The 27,302-nt window shown below is 35.0% G+C and overlaps 1 protein-coding gene across 7 annotated transcripts in view; it reads right to left on the bottom strand.

Moving 5' to 3' along the window:
- Positions 1-8,523: 8,523 nt before the first annotated feature.
- Positions 8,524-27,302, bottom strand: part of LOC114259073 (uncharacterized) — a 45,711-nt gene continuing 26,932 nt past the window's right edge. Inside the window, exons 1-6 of one of the 7 annotated variants that reach the window (XM_082888259.1) lie at positions 15,575-15,701; positions 13,897-14,056; positions 11,494-11,646; positions 11,175-11,323; positions 10,521-10,631; positions 8,524-9,270 (exon numbers count right to left, since the gene is read on the bottom strand). In XM_082888259.1, coding sequence (XP_082744385.1) covers positions 8,734-9,270; positions 10,521-10,631; positions 11,175-11,323; position 11,494 — 798 coding nt within the window. In that variant the 5' untranslated portion in view covers positions 11,495-11,646; positions 13,897-14,056; positions 15,575-15,701 and the 3' untranslated portion in view covers positions 8,524-8,733. Of the gene's footprint in view, positions 9,271-10,520; positions 10,632-11,174; positions 11,331-11,493; positions 11,647-13,896; positions 14,318-15,481; positions 17,910-27,302 lie in introns of those variants that run through there. The other 6 variants (XM_028199076.2, XM_028199073.2, XM_082888257.1 and 3 more) reach the window with 6 other exon arrangements.

The following is a 27,302-nucleotide window of genomic DNA, read 5'->3' as shown; positions in this document are numbered from 1 at the left end:
GAGAGAGATGGGGGTAAATAGTAATTTTTATTCGAGACAAATGGGGACAGGGACGGCCGGGTACGAGAATGGAACACTTATCCTCGTCCTCGGCCCGAAACTGATCGGGAATTGGTTTTTGAATACCATCCCCGCCCCGTTGGGGATATTTTTCGGGAACAAAATGCTCAAATCGGGGTCCGGGGATCGAGTCCCCGTCTAGCCGGGTTCAAATTTCCATCCCTAGCGGGTTGCGCTCAATTCTGTTTAGATTGAACTTTTATTATATGGTAATAATATTAATACATACAGGAAAATGTTCTGGTATGCAATGCACATCGTATGTAACCCTTTCACAAAATTATGTAAGTTTTTACAGATTTACATAAGTGATTTTATAAAATACGTAAGCTTAATTCAAGTGAGTTTGTGAAAACTTAAGACTTACACGAATTTATATTTAAATTACTCATTTTTGTGAGATTTCTTATGCAAGTTCGTGAAAATTTACGTAATTTTGTGATATGGTTGCTTACAATATGCATTGCAATACTAGAGAATTTTCCAAATAATATATTATGAGCGATGCCAGGGACCCCAAATAATCTATCAAATTTTCTACCAAACCTCTCACATGGGAATGGGACCCACACACATGTGGGTTTGTGTGTGTGGGTCTCACAGCTATGTGAGAGCTTTGATAGAAAATTAGATAAATTATTTGGAGTTTATAGCATTTTCCAAATATTATTGCAAGTCCAACACAACCTAATATTATATCTAGTCTACTCATCTTAAGTTCAATCTTAAAAAGTTTCTAAATGTTTGGCCAGTTAACCCAATACATATAAATTCTTAATTCAATTTTTGGGTCTTGAAAAAAAAAAAAGAATTTGGATCATTAATAAAATTTAACAAATGTTTCAATTTAAGTCGTGGGAAAAAAAAAATATACATAAACTATCTTTGTTTCTTGTTTTGTTTTTTTCTAACTATAAAAATAAAACAAAAAATTAATATTTTATAAATGTATGGACTAGGCTAAGTCCGACTAGAATTTTCATTTCAAACCTAATCTGAAAGATAGCGACCTATAATTATACATATATATATATATATCCCCAGCTTGAAGAGTTCCAAATACATGAGATTGACTTAATAGTGCTACAATTAATGTTGGAAAATTGGTTTTTTATAGGCTTATTTTGGATCAACTTCGAGCCCAAAACAGAGGAAGTCCCACACGTCTTTTGAGGTAAGTCCAAAAAGGTGACGTGTTCCTTACCGCATGGCAAGTCACACGGTGAAGACGGTTCGTCAAAACTATTTATGAGTAAATGGGAAGTTGACGCCGTTTTCGGGTTCGTGGAATAGGAAATTGAAGAAAGTAAAATGTGGGTTTCCTTGAAATAGGTATCCCACATTAGAAACTTAAGAGAACTTATGTGTGTATATAAGTTCTAGGTGGCAACACTTACCCCAAGTTTGTAGAAGGGAGGAGTTATGGACAAAATGAACCTTGGCTCAAACCACCACGCGCGCGTGCCACCACCGCCGTCCTTCCGATGGGCCAACCGAGCCGGGCTCGGTTGTGGGTCAGGTCGAGTCGGTTCTTATATTAATTTATTTGAATTTTTTCCATAAATTCTTAATGAAATTAAATTCAAAAGTGTGTGCCAAAATTGAATTTAATTTTTTGTCCATATTTTACCTCCTTCAGTCCGAAATTTCAACAGATTAACTGCTCGAAACTGCTACAGTTACACAGATTTGAAATTGTACCTGTTTTTGACATATTCATACAGTTCAGACAGATCAAACAATTCTGCAGATCTGTTGAAATGTGAACTGCACCTGTTCATTTCGAATACACACCTGTTCTGTTTGAAAATCAAACATGTTCAGTCCTATAAATTCCAGCCTATTCCAACAGTGTTTTACATCCAACAACATCATCAAAAACATCCAGAAAAATCTATCCCCTTTCCGGTTTTGCTCTTTCACTACATTATTCTTCATTTTAGTTTTAGAGAAAAATTCAAAGAGTATAGAACACAGGTTTGCTTCGCTGTATAAATTGTTTGGAGTACTATTACAATTTGTGAAGATCATTGTATCTTGGGAGATAGATGCCATTTGTCCGTAAGCACCATAGCGGGGCGGATCTGTCTTAAGGATAGAGTGTCACACACTCGACTTGATCTTTTAATTATTTATTCGGTTCGATAAAATAAATTCTGTAAGTAATTTATTTATTTTTGTTTCAATTTATTTATTGTACACAGAAGATTGTTCCAAAATCTTAAGATAGATTCGAATTATTCTGTTTATACCGAATTTTTCGTTTGTTTCCTTTCTTCTTTCTTCTTCTTACAGAAATTATTTTCTGTAGTTTTACAAAATAATATTCTGGTTGGAAAAACAAATAGTAGTAATATACTGTTTGACGGATAGTAGTAATATACTGTCTATTTTCTTTGAAAACTAGTAATAATATATTGGTGTCATTAACAATTCAGAATATTTATTTGTATAGTTTGTCAGAAATTAATTTTGGTTTTAAGAAATAATTTCTAAGTGTTCATTAATTAAAATTATGTTTTCAGTATTTTAATTTTTAAAGTGTTACAGAAATAATTTTTCTGTATAGAATTAATTTGTTTAAATAATTTTTTATTTGCAAATTAATTGAAAATAAAAGTTACAATTCTTATTTATTTTATTATACTAAATTTAAAATTATGTGTTTATGGTTTAATTTTATGTTTAGTATAAAATTATAATTATAAAATTATAATTATAATTTTATTTTATAATTTAGAATTCATGGCTACTGAAACTGGTCAAACTAATGCTCAAACAAGTACTAGTGTGGTGGCTGCAATTGCTCCAACCCCTTCTGTAGTGATTGTGCCAGTCAATCACGATGAGAAGCCAGCAAAGTTCTCAGGAATTGATTTTAAAAGATGGCAACAGAAAATGTTATTCTATCTTACTACTCTCAACCTGGCTCGTTTTCTCCGTGAGGATTCTCCTATTTTGAAAGAGGCTGAAACTAACCGGCAAGTGGTTGCTGTAGTCGATACCTGGAAACATGCTGATTTTCTTTGCCGGAACTACATCTTGAACGAACTTGACAACACATTATAGAATGTCTACAGTCCTATCAACACAGCAAAAGAACTTTGGGAGTCTTTGGAGAAAAAAGTATAAAACAAAAGATGTTGGCTCAAAAAAATTTATGGTTGGCAAATTCCTAGACTTTGTGATGATTGATTCTAAGACTGTGATCAGCCAAGTTCAAGATCTCCAACTCATTCTGCATGACATTCACGCAGAAGACATGTCTCTTAGTGAATCCTTCCAAGTTGTAGCCTTAACTGAGAAATTACCACAAGGCTGGAAGGAATTCAAAAACTACCTCAAAAACAAGCGCAAAGAAATGTATTTAGAAGAAATAATTGTGCGTTTGAGGATTGAAAAATGATAGTTGCAATTCTGAAAAGCAGGCTGGTAAGCATCCAATGGAGTCGGAGGCAAATGTGGTGGAACATGTTCCAAAAGCAAAGAAACGGAAGTTTTCTGGAGAAAGTTCATCACAAGGCTCTAAAGAGGAGGAAACTAAAAATTATAAGTTTAATAGCAAGTGTTACATCTGTGACAAAAAGGGCATCGGGCCATAGATTGCCATAGCAAAGGCAAAAGCAAAAGAAGAACAAGCAAGAAACCTGCTCAAGCCAATATGACCGAAGTGGATAAAATTCCAATGATGTTGATGACATAAATCTTTCTGCAGTTGTTTCCAAGGCAAACCTTGTCAAAAATCCTAAAGAATGGTGGGTGGACACTGGTGCTACTCACCATGTTTGTGCCGACAAAAAGATATTCATATCTTATTCTATAGTAGACAACGGTGAATAACTTTTTATGGGCAACTCCTCGACTTCTAAAGTTGAAGGACAAGGAAAGACTATTCTGAAGATGACATCTGGAAAGGAACTTACTCTCAACAATGTGCTGCATGTACCGCACATTCGCAAGAACCTTGTTTCCGAATCTTTGTTGAGTAAAAATGGGTTTAGGCTAGTTTTTGAAAGTGACAAGTTTGTACTTACCAAAAACAGGATGTATGTAGGACAAGGTTAGATGTCTGATGTCCTTTTCAAAATGAATGTAATGACTATTGTACCCTCTGTTATTAATAAAAATACATCTTCTTCTTACTTGCTTGAATCTTCAAATTTATGGCATGGTGGACTTGGACATGTTAATTATGGATCTTTGCGTAGATTAATTAATATAGAATATTTACCTAAATCTAACATTGATTTAAATCATAAATGTGGAATTTGTGTTGAGAAAAAATTATCCAAAACTTCTTTTCATACAATTGAAAGGAGTACGGAACCACTTGAATTAATTCATAGTGACATTTGTAATTTTAAATCAATTCAAATCAGATGTGGGAAAAAGTATTTTATCACTTTTATAGATGACTATACTAGATATAGTTATGTTTATTTAATTCGAACAAAAAATGAAGCTTTAGAAACTTTCATTCAATTCAAGAATGAAGTTGAAAATCAACTTGGTAAGAAAATTAAGAAACTTAGAAGTGATAGAGGTGGTGAATATGAATCACCTTTTGGTGAATTTTGTAAAGAACATAGAATAATTCATCAAACCACCGCTCCTTACGTACCTCAGCAAAATGGAATTACTAAAAGGAAAAATAGGATTTTAAAAGAAATTATGAATGCCATGTTAATAAGTTTTAGATTACCTCAGAACTTGTGGGGGGAAGCAATACTTTCTGCTAAGTATATGCTTAATAAAGTACTCCGAAAGAAAGTAAATCAAACACCTTATGAATTATGGCATGGGAGAGTACCATCCTATAAATACTTAAAAGTGTGGGGGTGTTTAGCTAAAATGGCTATTCCTAGTCCTAAAAAGACTAAGATATGTCCTAAAACAGTTGATTCCATTATGCCAAGAATAGTAGTACATATCGGTTTTTGATTCAGAAGTCAGAACATTCTGAAATGCATGTAAATACTATTATTGAATCTCGAAATGCGTCTTTCTTTGAACATGTGTTTCCAAATAAAACTGGACAAGAGACTAGTACTAACAAAAGATCTCATGATACTATTACTAGTCAGGATCAAGAATATGATCAAGAATGAGAGCAAGAGATAGAGATAGATCAAAATGAGGAAGAGGAACCTAGGCATAGTAAACGTGCTAGAACCTCAAAATCTATTGGTCCAGATTTTCCTAACATTTTTGTTAGAAAATGAGCCTTTAACTTTTAAAGAAGCTACGCCTAGTCCTGAGGCTCCTTCATGAAAAGAAGCTGTAAACAACGAAGTTGAATCCATCCTACAAAATCACACTTGGGAATTGGTGGATCTGCTTCCAGGTTGTAAACCTCTTGGGTACAAGTGGATTTTCAAGAGAAAAATAAAAGCGAATGGATCAATTGACAAATACAAGGCAAGACTTGTAGTCAAAGGTTTTATACAAAAAGAAGATCTTGATTACTTTGATACATACTCACCGATTACTAGAATAACATCCATTAGAATGCTAGTTGCTATTGCATCGTTGTACAATCTAAAAATTCATCAAATGGATATGAAAACCGCTTTCTTAAATGGTGAGTTAGATGAATAAATTTACATGGAATAACCAGAAGGATTTTCTGTTCCAGGAAAAGAAAAGAAAAGTGTGTAAATTGGTTAAATCATTATATGGTTTAAAACAGGCGCCAAAGCAATGACATGAGAAATATGACAAGGCAATGATGTCAAATGGATTTAAAATTAATGAATGTGACAAATGTGTTTATATTAAAAATACAGACAGAGGTTATGTCATTGTATGTCTTTATGTAGATGATATGCTCATCATATGTAGTAATAATGAAATGATTAAAACTACCAAGAAAATGTTGAATAAACATTTTGACATGAAGGACATGGGGATTGCTGATGTAATACTTGGTATGAAAATTACCAAAACATCAGAAGGTTATGCTTTGTCACAATCTCATTACATTGAGAAAATACTTGACAAATTCAGCAAAGATGATGATTATCTTACTAGAACACCTATGGATGTTAATATGTTTCTTTCTAAGAATGTACAAGAAAGTATTTCTCAATTAGAGTATGCCCAAATTATTAGAAGCTTAATGTACTTGATGAACTGCACTCACCCAAACATAGCCTATGCAGTAAGTAAATTAAGTAGATATACGAGTAATCCAAGAGTAGAACACTGGAAAGCAATTATAAGGGTTCTAAGATATCTCCGATTTACTCATAACATTAGGTTGAATTATACTAGGTATCCAGCAATACTTGAAGGATACTGTGATGCAAACCAGATATCGGATACTAGAGACTCAAAATCTACCAGTGGGTATGTCTTTACTCTTGGTGGAGCGGCTGTATCTTGGAAATCTTCCAAACAGACTTGCATTGCTAAGTCTACTATGGAATCAGAATTCATAACTTTAGATAAAGTTGGGGAAGAAACAGAATGGCTTCGCCATTTCCTTGAAGATATTTCGATATGGCCAAAACCGCTGCCTGCTATATGCATACATTATGATAGTCAATCAGCAATTGGTAGAGCACAAAGTCATATGTATAACGATAAGTCACGACACATTCGTCGTCAACATAACATCGTGAGACAATTACTCTCTAATGAAACTATTTCCATTGAATATGTGAAGTCTAAAGACAACATAGCGGATCCACTAACTAAAAGGTTAGCAAGAGAGCTAGTTGAGAATTCATCGATGGAGATGGGACTTAAGCCTATTAAATAAGAGTTACCACAACGGAAACCCACCTAGTTGACTGGAGATCCCAATATCTAGGTTCAAAAGGACAACCAAGTTGTGTATGACTCATAAGGATCACTAGGAAGTTAAACTCTAACCCATTTCTATGATAAAATAGTGATGTCTGCAACATTTTAGGTTAAGTAAATACTTTTAATGATTCTTTTATCTAGGAATACCTAGTGGAGTATGGTAGGATACTCTTCATAAGAATCACCTATATAAGTGTGAATTGGGCCGGTTCTATGAGATTTGTGAAGGGCTACAAGTCTTTAGAGCACTCATGAAAGACCAGGTTGTTCAGGGCCAAAATGAACACAATAGTGAGAATTAAACTGTGTCTGGTAATATACTGTGTGAGTTCTATTGTCTTCGTTTACACAAACGGCTGAACAGTTCAAAACATCATGTTCACTGGTTAGCTAGTAAATCCGATAGTGTCTCACAAGGGAAGGTTCAAAGCCAAAAACTACCTATCATTTGCAGAATATTTTTAATTTTTGTACTCTCTGTAATTAGATCATGTTGTTGCATTTTTCTCTCCGTCAAATTCCATTTATGTGGGGGATTGTTGGAAAATTGGTTTTTTATAGGCTTATTTTGGGCCAACTTTGAGCTCAAAATAGAGAGGGTCCCACACATCTTTTGAGGTGGGTCCAAAGATGTGACGTGTTCCTAGCCACATGGCAAGTCACCCAGTGAAGACGGTTCGTCAAAACCAATTATGAGTGAATGGAAACTTGATGTCGTTTTCGGATTCGTGGAATAGGAAATTGAAGAAAGTAAAATGTGGGTTTCCTTGAAATGGTTATCCCACATTGGAAACTTAAGAGAACTTATGTGTGTATATAAGTTCTAGGTGGCAACACTTGGATTGGGCCCCAAGGGGTACCCCAAGTTTGTAGAATGGAGAAGTTATGAACAAAATGAACCTTGTCTCAAACTACCATACACGTGCGCGAGCCGCCGCTACCGTTCCATTGGCCGGCCATGCCGAGTGCAGGTATGGGTTGTGAGTCGGGTCGATTCTTATATTAATTTTTTGGACAAAATTTATTTCAATTTTTTCCAGAAATTCTTAATGAAATTAAATTCAAAATTGTGTGCCAAAATTGAATTTAATTTTTTGTCTATATTTTACCTCCTTCAGTTTGAAATTTTAACAGATTAACCGCTTGAAACTGCTCGAAACTGCTGCAGTTACACAGATTTGAAACTGCACTGTTTTTGACAAATTCATACAGTTCGGACAGATCAAACAATTTTGCATCTCTGTTGAAATGTGAACTACGCATGTTCATTTCAAATACACACCTCTTCAATTTGAAAATCAAACTTGTTCAGTTCTATAAATTCCAGGCCTATTCCAGCAGTGTTTTACATCCGAAAACATCATCAAAAACATCCAGAAAAATCTATCTCCTTCCCGGTTTTGCTCTTTCACTGCATTATTCTTCATTCTAATTTTAGAGAAAAATTCAGAGAGTATAGAACACAGTTTACTTCGCCGTACAAATTGTTTGGAGTGCTACTACAATTTGTGAAGATCATTGTATCCTGAAAGATAAACATCATTTGTCCGTAAGCACCGTAGCGGGACGAATCTGTCTTAAGGATAGAGTGTCACACACTCACTTGATCTTTTAATTATTTATTCGGTTCGATAAAATAAATTCTGTAAGTAATTTATTTATTTTTGTCTGATTTATTTCAATTTATTTATTATACACAAAAAAAAAAATTGTTCCAACAATTAATACATGTACCAAATATCACCAAAACAGGAAGTGCACATATAACAAGATCATACACTAATAGACTACATATATAAACACACCAGTAAGTTGCCTTGGCTAGCTACACTTAATTACTGGGATTTTCTACTAGGCAAACCATTAGTATTTGCTTTGAACTTCTAAGAGTAGGCCATAGTGGTCAATTGGCAGGACACGTGGCAGTCCCGGTATCGCCTCTGTTCCAATCATGTCAATTTTCTTCAATTCGAAGTCCTGCAGATTGCATATAAACCTATCGAGCCGTTTTTGCAAGGGATTATTAATAGGAGACCTAGACATTGGATTAGACTTAGAATCATATGTCCATCCACTTTCACGCGGCCTTAGCTCTATCCAAGCATCAACCCATCCATCTAATAGAGGAAACCTTCCATCCAACTCCTCATCCCAGTTCATGTCGCCGCCAAAAATCACGTTCGGATAATTTTTAAGGAGGTTAAGGGCCGCCTTTGCCTGTGCTGTGCGTTTCTTGCTGAACATCTGATCATCACCAGGAATAGGACTCTTCAAATGGCTAGTGGCAACGACCAATGGTTTGCCCCGACAAACTTCAATCTCAACCATAGAAATTTTTTTCCGGGGTCCAAAATTTGTGAAGGCTATGAAGCCGATGGAATTCACTGGTAATTTGCTCAACTACATATGACATGTGAAATTTAAAATATACATAAAGGGCTTTTGTCATTTTGCTTGGTTTCTGAAAGAACAATTGACGCAAATTACTCTATGAAAAATGTTCACAAGTGTAATTGATCCCTTGAAAGATAGTTTGGAACATCTTGTAGGTGATCAATTGTACCTTTTAATAAATTTTCAATGAGCAATTTGCTCAAAAAGATCGTTTAGGTCAATCAATTGCACTTTAAAGTATCTTTGGAGGTGTAATTTGTTCAAATTAATCTTTTAAAAAGTCAATTGAACGGGTAAATTACACTTTGCACCCTGCACTTTACACCAAATTTCATTTTAGTCCCTATATATGAAATCGTGACACTCAACATCCTACAATTCTGATCAAATTCCACTTTGATTCTTACACATAAATTCGTGACAGTTAACTCCATGCACTTATGAAATCGTAACAATCAACTCCATGTACTTCTAGTCAAGTGTTAATGTCTTCCTTTTGTTATTTCATCATATAAGTTTTTAACAGAAGTCAGTAATGTGACAAGCAAATTACTATAAAATGATAGCAAAAGAGAAAAATCACCCAAATTTTCCGTCTATACACATTTAGTCGTAAAATTTACATCAAATTTTAATTGTATTCAGCTAAAATAAAACGTAAATTGTGAACGATTAAGGATATAATCTAGGGTTTTGCAAAAATTGAAATAATAAAACTTTATTTTCTATAGTAGCAGAATTTTCGACTTCTTTGGTACTTTTTTTTTTATTTGAAAAACTCTACTTTCTTATCTCTTTGTCCTAATTTTCAACATACAAACATGCACACACGTGTATATATATATATATATATATATTATATAACTCTCACATACTTATCACAAGGGACAAAGTATATATTGATGGGAAATGAGAATGATTTTCTTTTCTTGCTCTCATTTCGTAGTCACATGTTTGTTACATGACTAGATTCTGTTAAAAAATTAAATAATGGAATAACAGAAGAGGCAAATTGACAACTGACCAGAAGTTTAAGAATTAACTGTCACGATTTTATGTGTAAAAGTGAAATTTGACTAAAAGTGTAGAGAGTTGACTATTACGATTTCGTGTGTATAAATCAACGTGAGATTTTGTACAAAATATAGGAGTGTAAAGTGTAATTTACCCTCAATTGAATCTTTAAACATCCTTAACGAGACAAATTATCAAAAAATACTAATAAAAGAACTTTCACCTGAACAATGCTTTTTTACCTGAATGCAGAAAAATGGTTCCGATTTTACTGTTTCATGCAAAACTGAACAACTATATTTATTCCACCACTCGGATTGCTCAAAAATGGAGTAAATTTCCAGTGAAACTTCCTGCACAGAAAAATGGTTTCGATTTCACTATTTCCAAATTCTTTAATTTTTTCACTGTATATTTTGATTAAAAAGTCACTTCTCAAATCAACTCTTTAGTATGATAATTATTTTATAAAGACAGTTTAATGTATGAGTCTCCTATCATGTTGCAGAGCCTTAAAATTATCCCAAAAAAAAAAACAAAAACAGAATCTTATATGTGAAAAGGGTCATATGGAAGCAATCTTACATGTAATATAATGGTTAGATATACTAAGTCCTTAGTCTACGAGGACTGTTTGGTATAACTTATTTAAGTTGTGCATAACCTTTTTTTTCTATTCTGAAAATTTTTGTCAGATTATTTAATACAGTTTCTACTTACAACTTGTTAAGCAAAACTAATTTTTTTTTTTTTTTTTAAAAAAAAAAACTTATTATTCAAAAATTTGGAAGGAGATATTTTGGACTTCTACTTTTTTATTATCAATTTTTAACTTACAATAAGTTACACTAAATAGGTCTAATGACTTTTGGGACAAGAAGGAAACTTCATGGTACCTGAAAGCAAATGACATCTGGCAAATGACATAGAATTATTTCACCCAAAGCCTCCATCCTCTCGTTTAGCATGTGATTCTTGAACAAAACATTGTAACTCAATATCTTAATTGCATTGGTCTCCTCCTCGAGCAGCACGGTCCTATTCACTGTGGACTAGAGAGAATATGATTCCTTATTGTAATTAATAATTTGCTGACTTTAATTCCACAAAAAATGTGTTTCACATTACACACTATGAAGGCATTGCGCTATACTTGGATTGAGTGATTCGGAAAGAAAAGACAAAAAAAAATACAGAGATATGTATTTCTCTTACTTGTTTGGATAGCTTAACTGGAGAGAAATGAGGAGAAATGAAGAGAAACCGAGAGAAACTCATTTCTCTTATAACTCTCATTTTCAATCTTCCCAACAGTGAAGAGATTGAAAAAGAAAAGAAACTAATATTTTTATAATACCAATTTTGTTCCTGTAAAAATAAAAGAAATAAAATGATAGAAAATATAAAAAGGTTATTTTAGTAATATAACATAAAATAATTTCTTTTCTTTTCTCTTATGAAACCTAACCAAATAAGAAGAAGAGAAATCATAATCATTTCTTTTCTTTCATTTCTTACTTATCCAAACAAAAACAAAAACAAAAAACCACAATCATTTATTTTCTTTTCTTTTCTTTTCTCTTATAACTTAAGTAATTCTTTCTTTTCTTTTCTCTCCTAAATTTCCAAACATAGTGCTAATTCAAAATTTCTACAACCTAACAACATGGAAAACTAAGTTACTTCTGACCACTATGCATTGTGATTGATATATAATTAATTAGGCTAAGAGGGCTTTCGGACTCAACCTAATCATATATGCGGAACACATCACATGAGGTGGTCACTTTACAGCCACTATCTCACCACCACTACTATTTATTAGTAGATTAATTCAAAGTCGTAACTAAATATAAGAAAATATTTTTTTTTAAAAAAATATAATAGGATTTTTTTATAAAATGTTTTCTTTAAAAAGAGTAAGGTAAATTACACAATTATTCCTTGTAGTTTAAATGAAGTGTCACTTTAATCCCCATAGTTTTAATTTGAACAATTTGATCCTTATACTTTTAATTTGTTACAATGTGATCCCTCAATCACTTACCATTAGAATTTGAAACGGAAAAAGACCATGTGTAAAATTAAAGGGACAAAAATGAAATTTAAAACAAATTACAGGTACCATTGGTGTAATATATTCATTATACTGGTGGTCTCTATAGTTTGTTTTAAATTCCACTTTTATCTTTCTAGTTTTACAAATGACTTTTTTTCGTTCAAAATGTTAACAACTAATTACAGAGAAATCACATTATAACAAAACTGAAAGTGTTAACAACTCATTACAAAGGAACCACATTGTAACAAAATTGAAAGTGTAAGGACCAAATTATTCAAATTAAAACTACGATGATCAAAGTAAAATTTCACTCAAATTAGAGGGATCAGTGGTGTAAAAAACCTAAAAAAAAAATGTCATAAGAAAATAATTTTTGCTAAGACAAATGGAGCATTAAAGTAAAGCATAAATTTTAGGATAAACCACGAACACACTTCGTGAGATTTGTTTAAAATACAAATTACCTTATGTGTAGTTTTAGAAATTACATTTTACCCCTTCAAGTTTCTAGTCCTATAACAAATGACGCATTTTATTAATAAATTATCAAGGCAATTAATAGTTTTTAATAGACGTTAAAAATATATCTCAATTAACAATTCAAATAGTTTTATTGTTTTATAAATAAGTAATTAGGAATTTTATTTTTTTTAGTTAATTTATTAAATAAAAAATGCTGACAATACGGTATTTGTAATACACTCTCTGTAGTATTTGTAATTTCTAAAATCATAGCGAACAATCCATATTTCAAGCAAATTTTAGAGAGTGCATTTGTAGTTCACCCTAAGGCCCCGTTTGTTTTGGGTATAGAGGGAGGAATGGGATTAGGATAGAGGTAGGACCCATTTCATGTGGTGTTTGTTTGCAGATCTGGGGAGGGGATTGAGATGCAAGTCCGAATTAGATTGAACCTTATAAAGGGGATTGGGATGGAGGAGGTGGAGATGGAGGTGGTATTAAAAAAATAGTCCGCCGGACTATTTTTTTATTATTTTATTATTTTTTACATGTTAGGCATTTTTTATTTTTTTTTAACATTAGTGTTTAATTTTTTGTATTTTTTTTTAAGTAAAAAATCATTGTTTTATTTTTTTCTATTTTATTTTTATTTTTTACATGTTGGCCTTTTTTTTTTTTTTTGAAAATTAATGTTTAATGTTTTTGTATTTTTTTTATTTGTTTTATTATTTTATATAAAAATAATTTAACAATCACAACACCAACAACTATCATCAAAACAAACACAATCTTACTTAATCCCCTCACTATCAATTCCTTTCGTTCTAGCTCTGAAAACAATCGAGACCTAAATTTTTAAGGATTCCAATTCTAGCTCTGAAAACAATCGAGGCCTAAATTTTTAATGATTCCAATTATATTAACTTCCATAGTTCCGCAAAACTTGTAATTCTACAACAAATCAATGCAAATCAAATCATGCCATGAAACGAAATGAAATGAAATTTACTACTAAATCACAAGATCTATTTATATATGATGATGATGATGATGATGATGATGATGATGATGAAGAATTAATTGAGGGAGCTAACCAGTACGAGTGAAGTAGTTATAGAGTGCTCTTGAAACCTGTAGTGCAGCAGATACAGCCATGGAAAATATACCCATTGAAAGTACAATTACAAGTATAGATGTAGCCATAGAAACTTCAACACTGGTGGTGCCAATTGAGTCCTCCTCCTCTTCCGCTGCCTGAGAAACCAACACTGTCTCAAATAAAGCCGCCATGGCGAAACAAGAAGAATAAGATGGCTTCGAAGATGGGGCAGGATAAGAAGATGAGGATGATGGCTTTAGCTTTAGCTTTTGAATGAAGTTTGAATGAGTGTAGGCCACGTTTGGTTGGCTCATAAGATGGAGGGGATTAAGAGTACGGTAAAATTAAGTAAGAAAATTATTAGTATGGTGGTATTAAGTTGGAGATATAAGATAAATAGTATTTGTTTATTCAGTACCGGATTGACAATACTATAGATAGTATTAATATATAAAATTAATATTTTTTAAGTTTTAGTATTTTTTAATATTATAATTATTTTTTTATTCTAAAAAATATAATTTTTGCTTAAAAGTCATTTAAAATTGCATTAATCCCCTCACTCAATTTTTAATCTCAACCCTGCTATGACTTTGTTAGTCCTACCACTGGGAGGATTACTAGTCCAAAAGAATAGTTAATCTCCTCACTCATGTCTACAACCAAACACTCTTTAAATATATCCTACTAGTTATTATTCCAATCTTCTTTTCTAAAGAGCCAAACAAATATGATCTTAAAATCTAGTTTTCTTTGCTTCATCTAAGAAGTGATTGGTTTAGTTAAGAGAGGGATAAGAACAGATTAACACTCCTTTTGAAATTTTAAAAAAATTAATTTGGTGGGAAGAAAATTGTTAGAAAGGGTAAATGACACTAACCTGTCCAAAGGTTTGGAAAAAATATAATTTTGAAATAATTATACTGACTTCCTTTTTAGTAAAATTAAACAAATCGAAACTAATTCAAATAATGCGAAAATACAAAAATAAACAACGTAAAATATACATTTTCGTATAAAAGATATAACTATATCATTTTTTTCTCATACATATAACTAACAAATTATTGATGAAAATAGGGCTAAATGTTATATGAATTAAAATCTCAAAGGAACTCAATGTAATTATGTCAAAACTGTGGGATTTATTTTATTTTCTCTAAACCTCAAGAAAGGTAAGTGTAATTTATTCACAAGAAAAAAAAAATGGTATTTATGTATTTTTTTGTCACGGTGAATTTTTTTTTTTTCAAATTTTTTCACAAATGTTATACTTCTTAAACGCATCTAAATTATGTGATTTTAAAAAGTAAAAAAAAAAAAAAAGATTAAACAATTAAAAAATTTATTAAAGACAAAATTATAAAATAAAAAAAGTGAAAATTCAAAAAACAAAAAGGAGCAAAGGAACATGACTTTTTTAAGAGGGCTGCTATTAGCACCTGCCTAAATTTTTTGGACCTCCCATTTCTTTGAGCCCTCACTCTAAACCCTAAATTTCAATGAGATTTCTTTAGACACCCCACTTAATATCAAATTTATCTCTATTCATAATATTATCATACCCAAGGCATACACACCTAATTTTGAATACCCTCTCTCCTCCTTTTGATGACCGACCATCTCCGGTTGAAAAGAATACCAACGGTCATTGTATCAGTAAACACTATTACCTCAGTGAAGAGCATTGTATCGACGGTCCATCATTGAAATTCCTATCAACTCTCAATGAAAGGAAGAATTGCCTCAATGGTGTCCAAAGAATACGGTCAAAAAACTCGTAAGAAATTCTTGTCCACCATTGCAGAAAACTCATCAAAAATTCCTCTCAGGTAAATACCAATTCTCCATCTTATCAACAACATTGCCTCTCTTCTTCCTATCACATTTTTATTTTTGGTTTATTTTGACATAAAAGGGGGTTTTAGGAGGAAAAACCCTCACGAAAAATATAATCTGATGTTGAAGATACAAAAATCGAACCGTTCGGCACCCCAATGCCAAAAATAAAGGTCATGTTCAATTCAACAGTACCGACTATCTACATTATAGTTTGGAACCCATCTCTTGATTAGATGTTTGTGTTTAGTACTGTGTTACCAAACATAATCTTAACAGTTGGCAAACCAGTACCAAACAGTTCGAACAAAACAATAACAATTAAAAACGACTGAGAATGTTAATGCAAAACAGATAAACTTATCAATGGAACGCCAACTTCATCAGAATTGTTAGCATCATCCTCCATTGCTAAGAGCTTTCTGGTTCAAGGTTTCTGGTTCAGGAGGGTTTATGATGGTAATGAAGAAAATACATTCAAGGTTTAAGATAGTTATGAGGAGTAACAGATTTAGGGTTTATATTGATTGGTTACGAAGAATAACAGGTTTAAAGTTAGAAAGGTGGAATACATATAGGTGGAGGTGTGGGTGGGTGTACAATATTGTGTAGTGTCAGTTCTTATTTGGTAGGTGAGTTTTTCATTAAATAATGTATTCTAATGTAATTTCACTTCAAAATAAAATGATGATAAAAGAAAAATTAAAAATTAAGAAGTTCAAAAAATTTAGGCAAGTGTGAATAGCAGTAATCTTTTTTAAACTGTTGAATGTGACTAGTCAGTAAAGCAAGCCAATTCTAAGGAATCAATGCTAACAAAAAAGCTATGATATGAAGCACTTCTATAAACATTGGTAAAGCAAAAGCACTTCTATAACTTCTCAGCAAAGTTGAATGCTTGAAGAGGACAAGCCAATGAGTTTTGTACCTTTGCTTTGCATCCTATGCCCGTAATTTTGAAAAGTTATTCCAAAATTTGTGATTATGTTACCAGGATATATGGGATTGATTCGATTATGATTTAAATTGATGTTTTCGTTATAATCGAATGTTATATGAGAGGTACACATCAATGCATTATTGACTATAACTGGAATTTTTAATTATAACTCAAACTGATATTTTTTATTGCAACACAATGTAGTGTCTATTTGATATATTTATGATATAAAGTGATTTTTTTTTTTTTTTTTTCACAGAACCAACAAACGATCCTAGGCAAGGTTATTTGTGTTGTGCCCAGGGACCAATTTCAACAATTTGGACCTATCTCAGGAACGCAAACTCAGACATTGGGTAGAACTTGAACGACTCACCATTTGAGCATAATCACAAAGACAACTTTGCAGTGTGTTTTGAAAATGTGTAAATAAAACACAACTTTTTATTAATCCAAAATGGCTAGTCCTCATTCAGAAAATGTATTGAACCCACCCAAATAAAATACAGTCCACTAGCATCATCCAAATAAAATGCGTTCTACTGTTTCCGGTTCAAATTCAAATATTCAACAAACACATGATTGGCCACCTAAGAAAGTACGGATATGAATATATAACACAATAGGTACATAACATGCAGACATGTAAATTTTTTTAAAATGTAAGATACGGTACACAAGATACATGTGCAAAATATATTTGTCATATATTTAAATATTATATATTTATTCTCATCAATTTCATCAATCTTGCGTATGCTAGCATGATGAAAATATATATATAATTTTTTTTAATAGGACACTACATGTCCCCAATAGGTGCCAACAATTCCATTGCGAGTTCCCATTTGTCTGATTGTAATAAATATATATATATGAAACATTTCTTGTAGCATGTTCGACCCGTGTCCTAGGCAGCCTTTGAGGTTTCAGAGATGAAATGTTGAAATCTATGCTTAAAGGAAAGCTATTTGTCATTCATGAAGTTGTCATTTTCCCCGTCACCTATTTGTCGTTTTCCAAATTCCCCAACCAACCATTTCAACTTTGTCGAGGAAAGAAAGCAACTCCTAATCGGAGTGTGTTCTGTGCATGTCCATGTCCAACACCACTAGTACGTGACCTCTGGGGACAGGTGTTCATGACCTTTGCTTGTTTGTGCCCAGAAAGCATTTGGAGACTTTAGAAGGCACCGACATTGTTTTGCCAACAAAGTTGAATTGAAAGACCTGAAATATAGGAAGCAAGTGAACTCAAAGTTGGAAAGAAATCTCATCAGTAATTGATAAGCAGTTTCAGCATGTATACAAAATAGCTTCAATGCCTAAGTCAAATTGGAGATGAAAATATGGAAGTTGTCACAACAGTCGCAATGGAGAGAGACAGAGAGAGAGAACTCCAGTGAATTTGATTAAAAAATGAAGGGTGTTTCTGAACTTTTACGGTTTATGCGCAAAAACTGTAAAACTAAGCTGTTTTTCAAACGTAGAAACTGTGAAATTTCAGAGTTTCTTAGTCTGAGAAGTCTAACTCTCTCGTTGAAGGCTGCTCAAGTGGTATTTCCTCTTCTTTCTTTCACAAAAAAACACATACATAAATTTAAAAATATAGCAATACCAATGAATAGGCAAGAAACAATATATAGACTTAGAAAATATGAGGAAGAAGAACTCCGAAAATATGAGGAAGAAGGAATATATTTCTGTTATATTCAAAACTTCTTTTTTTACAAGACCAAATGACACTCCTTATATAGGAGATATTACAAACATCATTATAACCCATTATATGCCACTTACATATTATATATTACCACTATCTACCACTATCATATTATATACATGTCACTATCTACCACCAACACCACTATCATATTATATACATGCCACTATCTACCACCAACACCACTATCATATTCTGTACATGCCACTATCTACCACCAACACCACTATCATATTCTATACATGCCACTATCTACCACCAACACCACTATCATATGCCACTATCTTATTATATGCATTAACACAAATTTCCAGCACTCCCCCTCAAGCTGGTTTGAAGATATCTTCCATAGCCAGCTTGCTAGTCAGCTTATCAAATTGCTTCTTGTGTAGTCCCTTCGTTAGCACATCAGCTAATTGTTCACCTGTTGGAAGGTAGGTCATACAGATTATGCCAGCATTGATTTTCTCCTTGATGAAATGTTTATCCACTTCTATATGTTTTGTGCGATCATGTAGAACTGGATTATGAGCTATAGATATAGCTGTTTTGTTGTCACAATAGACCTTCATAGGTGTCAGGTGAGAAAGCTTTAATTCTTCAAGAATTCTTTTAATCCACATTACTTCACAGATTCCATGGGCAACAGCTCTGAACTCTGCTTCTGCACTACTTCTAGCTACCACATTCTGTTTTTTACTCCGCCATGTAACTAGGTTCCCACCTAAAAAGGAGCAGTATCCGGATGTTGATCTCCTGTCTGTAACACTTCCTGCCCAGTCTGCATCTGTGTATACTTCAACTTGAAGATGTCCATGTTTCTTGAACAGTAAGCCTCTCCCTGGAGTTCCTTTCAAATATCTTAAGATCTTATAAACGGCCTCAAAGTGCTCTGCCCCTGGTGAGTGCATGAACTGACTTACCATGCTGACTGCAAAGGCAATATCAGGCCGCGTATGAGACAAGTAAATCAATTTCCCGACAAGTCGCTGATATTGTTCCCTCTCTTTGACTTCTTCAGCCTTAGCAGCTTGTAACTTCAAGTTAGGCTCGATCAGAGTCTCCACCATCTTACAACCAAGCATACCTGTTTCTCCAAGGAGATCAAGAACATATTTTCTCTCATTAACGAATATACCTTCCTTGGATCTTGCAAATTCCATTCCGAGGAAATACTTGAGGGCTCCCAGATCCTTAATGTGAAATTCTTTTGCGAGTTTCTCTTTGAGGGCTGCTAACTCTGCTTCATCATTACCAGTTAAAATGATGTCATCAACATAAACAATCAAAATTACAATTTTACTGTTTTTTGAATGTTTATAAAATATTGTGTGATCTGCTTGACTCTGCGAGAAGCCACAACTGATAACTGCCTTCCCAAAGCGTTCAAACCATGCTCTTGGTGATTGTTTGAGTCCGTATAATGACTTGTTCAATCTGCATACTCTGTCGCTTCCAAGTCTCTGCTCAAATCCCGGCGGTAGGCTCATGAACACCTCCTCTTCAAGATCACCATTGAGAAATGCATTTTTAATGTCAAGTTGATGTAGAGGCCAATCTGAATTTACTGCAAGAGATAACAGTACTCTGATGGAATTTATTTTAGCAACAGGAGCAAACGTCTCCTGATAGTCGATCCCATAAGTTTGAGTGAAGCCTTTAGCCACCAGTCTCGCCTTGTATCTCTCAACGCTTCCATCTGCGTTACATTTTATCGTAAACACCCATTTACACCCAACTGTTTTCTTGTCTTTGGGTAGATCAACTATCTCCCAAGTACCACTTCTCCTTAAAGCATTCATCTCCTCCATGACTGCTAATTTCCAATTCGGATCATCCAATGCTTCCTGTATATTCCTTGGAACAAACAAGTGTGAAATCCTAGATGTGAAAGCTCTATGGTTTTTAGACAGTCTTTGATAGGAGAGGTAATTTGCAATAGGATGTTTAATGCAATTTCGGACACCTTTCCTAATTGCTATAGGAACATCAAGGTCGGAAATAGAAGGAATAGGATTACCTAAAATTTCGATGCCAGAACTCGGGTGGACATTCGGGTCATTAGGATGGACATTCGGGCCATTATTCCTCAGATGAAATCGCTTCCTAGTATAAACCTGAAGCTCAGGATTTAGATCATTTTGTAGTACTTCTCCCCCTAAACAAGAATCTTCTTGACTAGGCACCATAGAACTTGGTTCTCCTAAGTGATCATTATCAGACAAATGTGGTTTTTGTGTAGGATAAATGACATTGGGGAGCGGGATAGAAATATCCCAAAAACGGTCTTCTACTCCACTTGTCTCCCCCTGAAGAGAAGTGTTGGGGAAATAGGATTTTGTTTCCACAAATGACACATCCATACTCACATGAAATTTCTTGGTTTGAGGATCGAAACACTTATACCCCTTTTTGTTTGAGGAATAACCCAAAAAAACACATTTTATAGCACAGGGGTCAAGTTTTGAACGAAATTGACTAGGAACATGAACATAGGCAGTACATCCAAAAACTTTGGCGGGTAAATCAGAAAACAACCTCGTGTCAGGAAAAAAAATTTTGAGACAATCGAAAGGTGTTTTGTATGTTAACATCTTTGTAGGCATCCTGTTTATCAAATAAGAGGCTGTTAAAATTGCTTCACCCCATAAATATTTAGGAACATGCATGTAAAACATTATAGCACGTGCTACTTCAAGTAGATGTTTATTTTTTCGTTCTGCAATGCCATTTTGTTGAGGGGTATCCCGACATGTAGATTGATGAAAAATCCCCTTTTTTTCCAAAAACTCACCCAACTGCTCATTGAAATATTCTGTTCCATTATCAGAATGTAAAATACCAATTTTGGTTTGAAATTGGTTTTCAATCATATTGTAAAAATTTGTGAATAAATTTTTCACGTCAGATTTTTTATTCATCAAATAAATCCAACATAAGCGGGTATGGTCATCAATAAATGTAACAAACCATCTTTTACCAGAAAGAGTAGTGATTTTAGAAGGGCCCCAAACATCACTATGAATCAAATAAAAAGGTTTGGAAGCCTGGTAAGGTTTTGGCAAATAAGTAGAGCGATGAAATTTTGCAAAAATGCAACTTTCACAATGAAAAGAAGAACAATCAATCCCTTTAAATAATTCTGGAAATAAATGTTTCAGATAAAGAAAACTAGGATGTCCTAGCCTATAGTGCCATAGCATTATTTTTTCTCGAACAAAGATTGAACTAGTACTATTAAAGCTCTGAGTTTTTTTATTACTAACAGGTACTTCATCAAAGTAGTAAAGACCTTCAAGCATCCTAGCACGCCCAATCATCATCCCCGAGTTCTGGTCCTGAAATTCACAATGGGATTCAAAAAATGTAACACGACAATTAGAATCCTTAGATAGTTTACTGACAGACAAAAGGTTACAGGCTAAGTTGGGGACGTGAAGAACAGCATTGAGATTAATTTTCTCAGTTAGTTTAATAAATCTTTTTCTTGCAATAGGTGAAAAACTACCATCGGCTATTCTGATTTTGTCATGACCAGAACAAGGGAAATAGGTACTAAATAAATGGAAAAAACTAGTCATGTGATCGGAGGCACCGGAATCTATGATCTACGGAGAGAAGTTTAAGCAAGAGAAGGCTTTAGGATTTCTACCTGTTTGTGCCAACAAAACACTAGGAGTACCGGATGAGGAGTTGGATTTTATCAGCTTTAAGAGTTGATCAATCTGCTCTTTGTTGAAGGGACCTGAATCGGCTTCATTAGCGGTAGGAAAGCCACGATTCTTCTCTCCTTGTTTGCTGCTTTTCCAGTTGACAGGTTTGCCATGGATCTTCCAACACGTTTCGCATGTATGGCGAGGCTTGTTGCAAAAATCACACCAGACCCGTGGCTTATCATCAAACCTGCGCTGGTAATTTGCAGCCTTGTTGGCCGCAGCATCGCTAATTAAAGCAGAAATTTCAATTGATTCACCAGTACCTTTTTTCTTAAGCATGGCGCTCCTTCGGCTCTCTTCCCTTCTGACTTCGGCAAATACTTCGCCAATGGATAGGAGAGGAGGTCTGCCAATAATTCTTCCTCGCACTTCATCGAACTCAATGTTGAGGCCGGCAAGAAACTTGTAAATACGGCTGTCTTCCACAGTTTTCTTGTGGTGGTTGCAGTCGTCAACCGATTTCCATTCGTATGTGTTGAAGATGTCAAGATCCTGCCACAACCTTTTCAACGAATTGAAATATTTGGTGACGGAATCATCTCCTTGACGAATCTCTCCCAACTTCAAAGTTAATTCGAAAACTTGAGATTGATTTCCTAGGTCAGAATACATCTGACTAACATTATCCCACAATTCTTGTGCAGTAGGATAGCACATGTAATTAGAGCTTATATCCTCCTCCATGGAATTGACCAACCATGTCATAACCATGGAATTTTCAGCGTCCCAACTGTCGAACAGCGGATCATTAACAGCAGGAGCCTTCTTGTCACCAGTGATGTAACCGATCTTTCCTTGCCCACGGATATACATCCGGACAGATTGTGACCAGCGGAGAAAATTATCACCATTTAGGCGGATGGTGGTGATTTGGACAGAGTGAGAGTTTGACGTTTTCACCGGAATGGCAGCGGCAGGGGTTGAAGTGGGTTTCGAACGTGACTTCCGACATGGCTATGACAGTTTTAGGGCTGCTGTGTTTTTTATAACTCTGATACCAACTTAGAAAATATGAGGAAGAAGAACTCCGAAAATATGAAGAAGAAGGAATATATTTCTGTTATATTCAAAACTTCTTTTTTTACAAGACCAAATGATACTCCTTATATAGGAGATATTACAAACATCATTATAACCCATTATATGCCACTTACATATTATATATTACCACTATCTACCACTATCATATTATATACATGCCACTATCTACCACCAACACCACTATCATATTCTATACATGCCACTATCTACCACCAACACCACTATCATATGCCACTATCATATTATATACATGCCACTATCTACCACCAACACCACTATCATATTCTATACATGCCACTATCTACCACCAACACCACTATCATATGCCACTATCTTATTATATGCATTAACACAAATTTCCAGCATATAGTGGAAAGAATCTATTTATTTAGATAACTTTGTTCGGATAGAGCTCCAATGTATAGGTGATATAAACTAGAATTACAAAAGCATATAATGTTTAAATAAATATAGAATTTGGTTGCCAATGCTTCCCCTAATGCTCATAGTAACCAACGACTAGTTCTAAAAACAAAAAATGAAAAAAGCACTTCAATACTTCCAGCTAGCCATTCTCATTTCTCCTGAGTACTGAAAGCGCAGAGTAGGAAATTCATTTCTGTTATGGCAAAGAAGAATGTGACTTTGATCACCAAAAGCTCCTACGTGTGTCTACTCTACCAATCCATCTCTCTCTCTCTCTCTCTCATATTTTTCATATCATATTTTGGTGCAGGTTATACTGGATAATGGGTTAGTCAGACTCACAATAGCAAAACCACAAGGATTTGTAACTGGCATAAAATATGGAGGACTGGGCAACCTTCTAGACCTCAAGTCAAGTGAAACAAATAGAGGGTAACCTTTAAAAAATGATATGTCCGTTGCATTGCTGCTTTTGGGAGTGGGTCATGCATGAGAATAGGACTTAGCATGAGAATAGGAACTGTTGAACTGCTGCCTCCAGAATAGGAATTAGTTGTGTAATGGTTGCCTATGCTTCCACAATTCGTGCCACGTTTCTATTTATGATTGTTACATCTTGTAGTGGGTGGTTCTCATTTTCCTTATAAATGGCCTGGGAAGGAGGAGAGAAACTAACCAACTTGAGTTTGGAGAGAGTAACAAAACAAGAAAATACATAAAAATAAAAAAGGATAGGAGACACTGTATGGTCGTGTCAGACCGTTGGTGAAGACACTGTATGGGGTGTCATAACGTTGTAGAGGACACTGTATGGTGGTGTCAGACCGATGTAGAAGACAGTTTATGGGGTCATGTCGGACCGTTGTAGAAGACAATGTTGTGACAGTTTACGGAGTCTTGCTGGACCCTTGTAGAAACTAACCGGAATCAATGTCGGGACAGTTTACAGAGTCTTGTCGGACCCATAAAGGAGCTAACCGGAATCAATGTCGGGACAGTTTACAGAGTCTTGTCGGACCCATAAAGGAGCTAACCGGAATCAATGTCGGGACAGTTTACAGAGTCTTGTCGGACACTTGTAAAAACTAACCGGAATCAATGTCGGGACAGTTTACAGAGTCTTGTCGGACTCTTAAAAAGTTGCACCCTCAAAAGGTGTGCCCAATTTTGTCAAAAGGCGTGCCATCAAAAGGTGTGCCCAATTCATCAAAAGGCGTGCCATCAAAAGGCGTGCCATCAAAAGGCGTGTCCACTTTGTCAAAAGATGTGCCATGAAAAGGCGTGCCAGTTTGTCGGGCGGCAAGAGGCGCGCGATACGCGTGGCTGCCTCGGCTATTTAACCAAGACGAAGGCTGAGGCTGAGGCATACCATTCTGAAACCTCTGAAACCAACCCTTCGCTGAAAAAACTCTGCCTCTGCGGAGAGAGAAACTGTGGAACACTTTGTTGCCATTCTGTCACCAACCCTTCCGAACATTACCAGTCTGAAATTGCTATTTCGCTGAAACACTTAGCAACCCAAAAACATGGCCTCTTCTTCCCGTCCAGCTACCCAGAACCTGCTCACGCTCTTTCCAGAACTGAACGAGCCCACAAGAGAAATAACTGGTGCGGTGGCCAGTGAACCTCAACCAAACACCTCTGGTTTTGCTCCATTGAACTTTCCGATGCGGTCGGTGGAGCAAAAAATGGCGGTGCAAACTGATATTGAGGCTAATCAGTATACTCTGAAGTCATGCGTGGAAACCATGACGGCGGTCACAAATTTGTCGAACCGGCTGCAGAGTAGGACAAATGAGGTGCAGCATTTAAATTCCCAGCTGGCTCTGCTCCAACGCATGTATAAGGATGCGCGAGCAGAGATAAGTGTGCTGAAAGCAGAAAATAAGGAGCTGAAGCGGAAGGCCACTGTGATGTTCCGATTTGGAGGTCCGCCGTATGCTGCAGTGGAGGAGTATGGAGGAGTGAACGTGCTCGGCGGCGTAGGAAACACGGAGGCAGCACCGTCAAGGGCCGCCCAGGACGGAGGAAAGAAGAAGAGATCTGCAGCAGAGTAGAGAAGAAAAATCCCACTGTGGGTGTTGGGTGTGTTATGGTGGTTTTTTTTTTTTTTTTTTTTTTTTTTTTCTCGTGTAAAATTATGATCGGGGTTGATCCTGACATGAATAAAATAAGTGTGTTTGGCAAACTCGAATGGTAGGTGTGGTAAGGCAGAAAAATCAACTGGAATGATTTTTTTTTTTTTTTTTTTTTTTTTTTTTTTGTGAAAATAATAATAATAATAATAATAATAATATTAATATGGAAATCATGGAGTGGGCGGTGGTACAAAAATATTGTGTAGAAAAAGAGGGAGATGGTGGAAAAGAGAGGCCACTCATGTTATTAAAATAAATTAAGGAATTAAAAAAAGTGATATTGGTTTTGTTTTCAAAAAGATGGATTAAAATAAATATAAAAAAAGAAAAAGAAAGTGGAGACCATGATGAAAGGTGGGAACAAGTGTGCTGGTGCTGTGTTGTAATGGTCAGAAAGAGAGATAAGAAAATAAAATAAAATAAATTTCAAGGTGCTGTGTTGTAATGGCATTGAAATATCCACCATCATAAAGAGTATCAGTGGTGCTGCATATGTTTATGAGCATTATTTGAGGCCTTTCTTTCTTAACCCACAGCAGACTGTTAACGTCTAGTATGTCCCAAGGAAGAAGGACATCTTCAGTAAGCCAGATGACATTCTAACTGCTGCTGAGAAGTACATAGAAGAACATGGCCCGGAAGCATTTGAGAAGCTTGTTAGCAAGGATAGGGAAACCAAGTTCAGGAGTAGCAATTACACGTATTTTGATGAGGACCACAGCTATTGAGCCTTGTTTGGCTGAGGGAAACACCTTTTTTCCGCTGCTGTTAGGAGTATCTTTCCGGTGGAGAAGCTGCGATGGACTATTTGGGGAGAGTGATGTCGAAAGCCGGAGCCTTGGATCTCGCCACCGGCGTCGGCGGAAAGATCGAGAAAGACGATGTTCTCTCCGCTGTCCAGAAGTATGAGCAGTATCACGGCTACTATGATGCCGAGAGAGAATGAGATGTTATGAAGATATGATGAGGAGGTAGGTATGTAGTAGACAATTCTAGCGGACTAGGTTGAGGTCCGGCGGGCGGCCAAGGCGAGGTTGCCGCCCGCCGGTGAAGCGAAAAAATATTAAATTCTTAACCTTGCTCTGATACCATGTAAGAATTTATGTATTATTGATTGATGTCTTGATTGATAGATTACAAGATTCATTCATTACAATTCCTATACAATCTATATATAGAAGAAAATGTGGTAGTAGGTGTAGTAGAGGTGATAGTGGGTTAGGTGAAGTGGAGTGTGTAGTGGAGTAGAGGTAGGTGAAGTGGAGTGTGTAGTGGAGTAGGTGAAGGTAATGTGGTAGTAGGTGTAGTGGAGGTGATAGTGGGTTAGGTGAAGTGGAGTGTGTAGTGGAGTAGAGGTAGGTGAAGTGGAGTGTGTAGTGGAGTAGGTGAAGGTAAAGATGGGAAATTCTAACAAGAAGGCAGTTAGCAAATGAGAACCACCCACTACAAGATGTAACAATCATAAATAAAAACGTGGCACGAATTGTGGAAGCATAGGCAACCATTACAACCATTATTGAAAATAATCTACAACTAATTCCTATTCTGGAGGCAGCAGTTCAATAGTTCCTATTCTCAT

This window comes from Camellia sinensis, chromosome 9 (genome assembly GCF_055761805.1).
Source record: "Camellia sinensis isolate YWXY chromosome 9, ASM5576180v1, whole genome shotgun sequence".
NCBI classification, from domain to species: domain Eukaryota; kingdom Viridiplantae; phylum Streptophyta; class Magnoliopsida; order Ericales; family Theaceae; genus Camellia; species Camellia sinensis.
This window is presented reverse-complemented; position numbering and strand designations above follow the sequence as displayed.